Source organism: Lactuca virosa, chromosome 7 (genome assembly GCF_052849685.1).
Source record: "Lactuca virosa cultivar CGN04683 chromosome 7, Lactuca_virosa_CGN04683_v6, whole genome shotgun sequence".
NCBI classification, from domain to species: Eukaryota; Viridiplantae; Streptophyta; class Magnoliopsida; order Asterales; family Asteraceae; genus Lactuca; species Lactuca virosa.
The window spans coordinates 81,610,411-81,619,347 of record NC_136432.1 but is presented as its reverse complement, the minus strand read 5'-3'; the positions used below and the strand labels follow the sequence as shown (position 1 = coordinate 81,619,347).

Here is an 8,937-nt window from a genome sequence, read left to right as displayed (position 1 = left end):
TCAAACCGGTACATTAAGATCAAACCCGTAGCTCGGCTCATCATTATACGAAATTGTTCCATGCTCACGACTTGAATCTGTTTGATCTTGCTGTATGTTTCCCGTTCTTTCAGTTACCTAAAAAAAGTTCAGTTATTATAAACTATATTAAACAAAAAAAAAATTAAAAATTCTAAATAGAAAAAATATTACATTTTTCTTTCTTTTCTTCTTCATAACCTGTTCTACTCTAGATTCCTTTCTCTTTGATGGTGGACGACCTTTACTACGTACTTGCAAGGGTGGTAACAACTTTGTAGTCGAGTCTGAAACACGAACATCTTCAACTATCAAATTTTCGTTACTACTACAACCCCAAACTGAATCATCATTTAACTTTTCTTTTGCCATATTTATACAACTTAGCAAGTATTCATACTTTTCGCGAGAATTAGCAATATGTGCAATCTCATAAAAATTAGAACACAAGTGGTCAAATTGCTTAGCGCATTCAGTACTCATCAAATCGTCATAACAGTTTATCACTAAGTAGTGTCCATGCTTCACATCTTTCCTCCACCGAGACAAAATATATCGTGGATGAATTTTTTTAACATCCTTCTCAATCAATATCTTGACCACATGTCTACAAATAATTCCTCGAAACTCAAACAAATGAAAAGAGCATTGTATATCACATGCAATCTCATCATAACTAACAGTATAAACAACTCGTTTTTTAAAATCTGCATGTTTCCCTTCCACAATGTCTGTGACATGAAATACATATCGTTCACCATCCACTTTGACCAATGAAGAATTACAATACAACATACCTCGTAACTCATCTTGAAACAATTTAAAAATTGCATTTGTGTACGCCTCGTGAAATTGTCTCTCAAAATAAAACCCAGTTACTAATTTATATGAAGAATTAAGAGACTCAAACTCAGCCTTAGTTTCTTTCTCGATCTTGCTTTTCAGCGCGTTGTCATATTGCTCAACAAATTATCGTAATGAGGTTTTAGAATTAACATACGCATCAAAAAAAGCATTCATGCTTTCACTTCTTTGTGTAGTAGACATCTCTGCCCAAAAGTTTACTTTTACATATACCGGCACCCAACGCCTTCGATCATTAAATAAAGAAGATAACCACTCATTTTTTTCAAGTCCGTACTTTTCAACCAGCTTGTACCACCCATCTTCAAACTCTTGAGTGTCTGTAGACTCATACACAAGGGTCTTTAGAGTCTTCTTTATTACTTTATATTGAGCCAACCTACTTAATTTTTCAGGAATCTTTTTCATAATATGCCAAAGACAAAGACGATGATGAGATTCGGGGAATACCTGTGTCACAGCCCCTTGCATTGATCGACATTGATATGTTATTATTGCTTTTGGTGCCCGTCCATTCATGCATTCTAACCATGACTTGAATAACCATACATATGTTTCTGTATCCTCTCGTGAAAGCAAACCACATCCAAATAAGATAGATTGTCCATGGTGATTTACTCCAACAAAAGGCGCAAACGGCATATTATATTTGTTTGTCAAATATGTGCTATCAAACGAAATAACATCTCCGAATGACTCGTAAGCTGCCCATGACCTTGCATCTACCCAAAATACATTTTGCATACGACCTTCATCATCCATGTCAATCACGTAGAAAAAATTTGAACTCCTTTTTTGCATATGAACAAAATAATTACGAAGTGCCTCAGCATCCCCAACCCCAAGCCTTAGTTGTCTTACTTTTGCAATGTAAGATCTACAATCTGTCTCACCAAATGGCAAATTGCCATACCCTTCTGCTTCAACAACTAACGAATGGAAACTTTTGTTTAATGGAATTCCAGCATAATCATTCAACTCAAGTCTTCGCTTAGCATATGAATCCATTTTCTTATGCGATCGTTGGAAACGAGATTTTTTGGGACTTAAAGCATGGTTATGTTCAAGAAAAACACGAGAGATAGTGCATCTTCCATCACCACATACAATTACACAAATTTTTGCTTTACAATTTGTCTTAGAAGACTTTTGATATGGTTTGTTTGTCTTAGGCATATATTTACCTCCTCTGGCACATCCAAGTGAGTAGTATGTTGTAGCAATACAATCTTTTTTTCTTGTACTCGTTTTCCGTACACCAAATCCAATCTGAAATGCATATTTTTTAAAGTAATCTAACAGTTCATTTTCTGAATCAAAACTCATTCCAACTTTAGGAATGTTTTGATCTTGAGGATTGAGAATTGTATGCCCTTCAACTGAATTTGCATCCCCCATTCTGATCAAAGACTTTATCAACATTAAAAAAATTTATTAACAATTAACAAACAAAACATATCAGCGGGAATAACAGAAAAAATTACCTGGTGTTGTTGATGTTCTGATCGATGTTGCTGTTTTTAGACTTCAGAATCGGACATTGTATGTGGCGCACTGATGATCGCTGTTGTTGGGGATGGGCCGATGGGGGCAACAATGGCCGGTGTGCGAACAAAGATGAGAAGAAAGATTGGCGCGTAATAGGGATACACAACAGATTGTTAAGATCTTACGTGATCTTCTTTTTTCGTTTACGTGATGTTTTGTTTCCTTTTCTTTTGTCTTTTTGTTTTTTTATTTTAAACTACTTAAGGGTGTTTTAGGGATATAACAGAAAATTACATGGAATGATATAATGAAGACAAGTGTCATAATTTAATTGGGTAGGAATGTTAGTAGGAAGAAATAGTAGGATGTAATTTAATTTCTCTTAATAAAAATAGATAAAAGAGGATAACAGAGCAATAAAATGTCGTTTTTATGATATTTGTCTTAAAATGATACATATTTTAAGAGAAATTAAATATCAATTTTTTTTGTATTTATCTTTGTATCCATTTGAATTTGTGACAAGTATCCTATTCTCATAAAATTAATTATATTTTATGATATTTTTCATCATTTCAAATGTGTGGCAAAACTATTAAAAAGAAAAATAAAAAGATATTTAATTTCTTACATTTTAATAATGTGATTGTCGCAACCATATTCTAAATGACATGAGACTTATTGGTTTAATTATTTATGAAAATTTACAAGTATTTTCTTATTTTAAGAATGAGTTTTGGTTAGATGTTTTTTTTGGGGTATTATCATAACTATTGGATCGATGTGTTCGATTAACGAGAGCTTCTGTTCAAACAATTTAAGTTAGGCTATGAGGTGTCGTAAAGTGTTTACTGGTGGTATGCCTATGGACAACCATTGTCGGCGGTAAACAACGCCCCTCAACCATTTGATTTAGTTGCGGTGGTTTGATAGGTATACTATCACTGCTCAAATGCAAAAGTTTTGCCAATGAAACATTTCTCAAATCAAGTTTGGGGTGCATTATTATTTATACTTTCATGCATAAAGAAAATACTCAAGAATGGTAATAAATGGTTATGGTTGAGAGAAAACAATTTTGTAGGTAAAAATATCACTACACCCTGTCATATGTATAGCTCGGTAAGAAATGTAAATACATATGTGGCGTCTATATGATACATTTTTACCATTAGTAAAAACATCACCCCACCCTTTAGTTTTATAACGAGAGTTTAAAGAATATTATTGCTCAATTAAGAATTATTGATATTGAAATAAAACTATTTTAGAATAGACATAATACAAAGCCCACTAATTCAAACGTTTCTAAAGTGATGTATATTATTTATTTTTTAGACTAGATTACATTTTTGAGGCAAGGTCGAATTACATCTTTACATTTTCATATATTACATCCAAACTCAGTTTATACATATATATATATATATATATATATATATATATATATATATATAGCCGATAAAAATTTTATTTTTCGTAGGAAATTAAAAAGTTTTTTCTCTACATATTTTTTTGGCGAACTGATGAAACAATGAATCGAGTAATGAATTAATCAGAGTATGAATTCAAGTAAGAATATGAGATTTGAACACACGATGTAAATATGATCTTGTTATGCTCTATTATGCTTTCGAATTCTTTACAGAGAATAGTAGACAAGTCTGTAAAAGTTCTTTTTTAACTCTAGTAAATAACCCTATTTATAGGGAACTGAAAGCATACAAAAAATATACTAAAGCATTGACTCTAAAGCTTCGAATAAAAGCGCCCTAGTAAAATACGTTACAAAATATTCGAAGAGTCCAAAACATACTTCGACTAATTACAACAATTCGACCCTTACAATCTCCCCCTTTGTAATCATAGTCGAAGTCTTCAATTTGTAAGAAGTGCGATGGAATACAGTAATACTCTTTGAATCTCCGTGTACCAGGAGATAATCTTCTTCAGCTCTTTCTTGTCGCCTTCATTGTTCTTCTTGCAATGATTCATACGAACAATCAGGTTCGTATATTGAGATGTTGAATATCTCTCGACTTCACTTGCTTGGAATAAGAACCGTTTAGACTTTCCAGCTTTGTCTTTTCCTGCGAAGACAATTCCAAAAGGCTTCAGGCAAATTTCACCATCAGCATACTTCTTCAATTCAACCTGAGTCTTCGTAGGAGCCATCGGAGCTTTAATTTCCATTCCTTTGGCAGTAGCTAATTCAACATCTGTTAGTGCCAAACACTCATAATAGTTTTCGATAAAAATCTTGATGTGAGCTACTCCAAGCTTGAATTCATCTGGTTCTGTGTTTTGAAGGTATGAGAATGATTTGTCTTTCAAAAGTAATGCAACTTGTATAAGATCATACAAGTTCATTAATGGAAAATCTGCAACAGTGAATTCGCAAATATTTCCATTTGCCCTGGCAACCACATACTTAACATTTTGGACTGTGTTTTTGAAAACCACATCCTTTTTCATACTTATGACCTTCTTGATTTTTATTGAAGACCAAACTTCCTCAGGGGCTTTTCCAAGAACAGCATGAAAACGAATTTTCATGTGTGTACCTTCATTTTTATTTTTAAAATTCCCTTCTGCTTTGAACTGAGGCATGATAAACATCATTTCGTTTATGGGAAAATCCAACTGGCCTGCATCAGTATTTGTGACCAAATAACTCTGCTTTGGTTTCTTCTCAAATGAATACATGTGATTGAATGCAACCTTGGCCTCGATTGTTTCGTAGTTATAGTGTTTAGTTGGATCCCCTTTATCCATTCCCTTCGGATCATTTGCTCGCTGAGCCATAATGCTTTGAACTACTCTGAGCTTTTCGATTTCAGCATCAACTTCATCCTTCTTTTCTTCTTTTGATTTTTTCACCACAATCGATTTCCCTTTATCTTTTAATGCTTGATTGTCAGTTGTCTCTTTTGGTTTTGAACCACTCCCACCAGTCTCCGAAGATTTACCAATCATAATTCCTTTCGAAATTGGTCTTGCAATTGGCATTGTTGTTACGACTGTTGAAGTCACCTGTTCAGCAGAAACAATTATTGGTTTTGTTGTAGGGATTTTCGAAGAAAAGACTTTTCCCACAACTTTCGCATCTTCTCCACTAGTCTTCGACTCACTAGTTTTTCTTTCTCCCCCTTGCACCCCTGTGAAAACAGGTGGGGCATTTGTGGTTGGAAGAAGACTTGCTATGCGAAAGAGAGGAGCAAGTTGCTTGTTGAGAATGGCTTCGAATTGGATAAACTTCTGAGATAAAAATTCAGAAGTAATCAATGGAGAAGAAACTGGCCTATCAGAGATCTCTTTTAACTCCTTAAGCAACTTAAGCACTTCGTCAAAGCTTGCACTTTCGGATGTTGAAAGTTGAGTAATTTGAGGACTCAAATTTTCATACAACTTAACAAATCGAGTGACTGCGTCACAAATGATATCAACCTTTTGATGCAATGATGCATAGTCATGTTGAACAGTTGCTATTTCTATTTTCATATCTTCATGAAGTTCGTGAATTTGCAAGTTGACATCCTCTCGAACTTTCTTCACATCTTGAATAAAAAGAACATGTCGTTCCTTTGCAACATTCTTCAATTCTTTCAGATTACCAGCAAACTTCGAACTCTGAGAATTGATCCGAATTTCATTGTTTTGATCATTATGATCAATCTTCTCCAAGACTCGAGATTCATAATCTTTAAGCATCCCCGATACTTTACTTATGATTCTGGATTCAAACACCTTCATGCAATGAATCAACTTCAACACTTGAAACAGACGAACCAACCCCTAGATCTGCTTGAGATTGAATTACCGAATTCAACTTTTGATTTAAAATCTTAAACTGCTTCATGGTCATCAGCATGTGATCTGGAAACTGCTCTTCTTCTTCATGAAACTCCAAGTCGTCAAACATACCGCCAAACCCCTCATTATCAGGCTCTATCTCTATACAAACAGTTTCTTGAATAGGTGAAGTTGTTTTGGGTGGCTCAGTAGATTGAGAAGAAAAAATAAACGTAAAGGGTTGATCAAGAATGTGTTCGAATGTTGGGGAATCTGTTGTTGAAGTAAGAGGAGTAGAAGATAACGGTAAAGAAACAGTACTTGCAAAAGGAGCAGAAGTAGATGGACCTGTAGCTTCATTCTTCGAACCTCCTTCACCCATATTGACATTTGCATCCGTATCAGATACGTGTCCAGGGATGCCTGAAGTTCGAACCTCCTCAGGAACTGATTTGGCAATCGAATCTTCGGGTGGTATGACAACCGTCTTCTCAGGAGTGAAACTTTCGGTGATAAGAGTAAACTCTGGAGTTTCAGGAACTCTTTCACTATCATCATCTGTTGACTCAGTAGAGATTACAAGTTTTCGAGTCTTCTTCTTCTTTTTCTTTGACAAAGGCTTTGCCATGTCTTCAGCCCTTCGTTTCTTGGACACCGGTGAAACAGGTGCAGGCACTTCTCTAATTAAAATCCCTTGATGGGTTATTTGAGGTTTTCGAACCACTTTGTGCGTTGGAGACTTGGACTTCATTTTAATTCTTCGAAACATGCCAGTCTTCGAAGGAAGGACTACATGTTCTTGTGTTTCTTCAATAATGGGCTCAATTACTGGAGTCTCAGCAACAGTCACTTCAACTGTTTCAGGCTTCTTCTTTGGGGATTTCGAAGATCTGGACTCAGTTTCATGTTTTCTCGACTTCTTGGTTTTCTTATCATCTCCTCCCAGTAAAACACCAGTTTTAATTGAAGAATCAATGGTCGTCAAATAGGCTACCAATACAGGGTTCGAAGAATCAACTCTTTTAAGCATCGCATCCGGAATACGAGCAACTGTAGGAAAAACATCAGCATTATCTGTAACCTCCTTCGGATAGTGGTAAGATTGAAAAACTGCTTTGTCTTCATCAGTGGGTACCAAAATCCCTTCCTTATTGTAAAAGTGTTGCAAAATCAAACTCCAGTATCTTGCACACGAAATACCATGAATAGCATTCGTGTGTTCTACACCCTTTTGAAATTCCTTCCAAAACTGTGTAGAATAATCTACTTGAAGATCATAGTAGATTCCAGCAACCATGGCATAAACCTCCATTCTTCCTTTATCAAGGCCAGCTGATCTCCCAGTCAAACAACGTAGAAAAATACCAAATAAGAAATTCCAGATTCGTGGAAGACCAAATTTCTTAAAATCACTAATCTTGGACAATGGTGGCTGATATCCCATCTCATTAAACATGTGAACGATTTGTGGAAAAGTAAATGAAACATATGGAGGCAAATTCGGAATATCAAGAATTTGGCAAAATACTTTCTTGGTTAGCCTGACCTTTTTGTCGTTCACCAGATGAAAAGTAATCGTATCAGTTGATTTGTTATATGTCGCAGTTGATCCTGCTTGAGAAAGCCAGGACAATGGAACAGAGAAAGAATTGAACATCGCTTTGGCCAAAACCGAGTTCTTCAAAGCAACTATGAGTATCTTTAATTCTTTCGGGTACTGAGAAACGTCACCCTCCAAGTAGTAGTTTGTTGCTTGAATCTTCATTATTGGTAATGAAGAAGCATCTTCAGTGTTATGAGAATCAACATGAGCAGAAGTCGCCATTGTTAGGGTTTGAAGATGATGATGAACAGCGAATTTTGGGATATTTGCTTTTTGATCGCGTAAACTGACAATGAACCCCTGGAATTCCCTTTTATATGTAACCCTTCAATTTGAATTTGAAGCGGGATATGTATTTAATGATATCCGACGTGGCACCTTGAAAACCGGACCATTACTGCGTAAAAGTAGTCATGCGTCAAAAAGTAGTTGTCACATCGCCTTGAGAAACGGACATAATACCATACGTCATTTATAAACAGCCTGTCTTATAATCCCCAAGAAAATTGTAACCGTCAGAACCCTTCGAATGGAAGCAAGGCTCTTTCACTTTTGGGATTAAAAGCGAAGTCATACGCCAGAAGTTCAAAATCATCAACCTGAGTTGGTATTAATCAGAACCTCAAGGATTTCGTGAGTGCTGTGTTCCAAAGAATAGAGGCGAGAAACAAATATAATAAAATATGGGATATTGTGATGTCAAACCATTGACACAAAAGCAGATGAAATCCCGGGCAAAGATTACTTCATTAATCATTAAGAGAAATGATCAATAGCTTGTATGGGTTCCCGTGAATTACAATCGAATACTTGTTGATAAGTATCAAAGGGCTTCTTTTATAATGCTTCGAGGATGGTTTAAAATTTCGTTACATGTCATCCTAAACATAAGGTGAGAAATTGTAATAGAAATTACTTGTTTGACTAGTGTAGTCAGTGCCAAGTTGGCTTTGAAAAATTTTGAAATGACTAGGACATTCGAATGAAACTCACACATAAATCATATTCAAGAAAAAATTTTATATGCTGGATCTTGTTGGGTAACAAACATCGTGGGTTTCGAATATTTGATCAAGACCACTCATTCGAAATGAATATGATTTGGAGTTTCGAATCTTGGAACAGAAACAAAAGTTTCGTGATAATCTGGAACTTAGTTCCCCGTTAATTCC

At 35.3% G+C, this 8,937-nt stretch overlaps 1 protein-coding gene across 1 annotated transcript; it reads right to left on the bottom strand.

Annotated features, from left to right (window-relative positions):
- On the bottom strand, positions 1-2,280 carry LOC145126839 (protein FAR1-RELATED SEQUENCE 8-like). Its single transcript, XM_079062125.1, has 3 exons — positions 1,096-2,280; positions 193-978; positions 1-117 (listed from the first exon to the last, which is right to left on the bottom strand). The coding sequence occupies exons 1-3, from the start codon at positions 2,278-2,280 to the stop codon at positions 1-3; spliced, it is 2,088 nt and encodes a 695-aa protein (XP_078918251.1).
- Between the last annotated feature and the right edge of the window lie 6,657 nt (positions 2,281-8,937).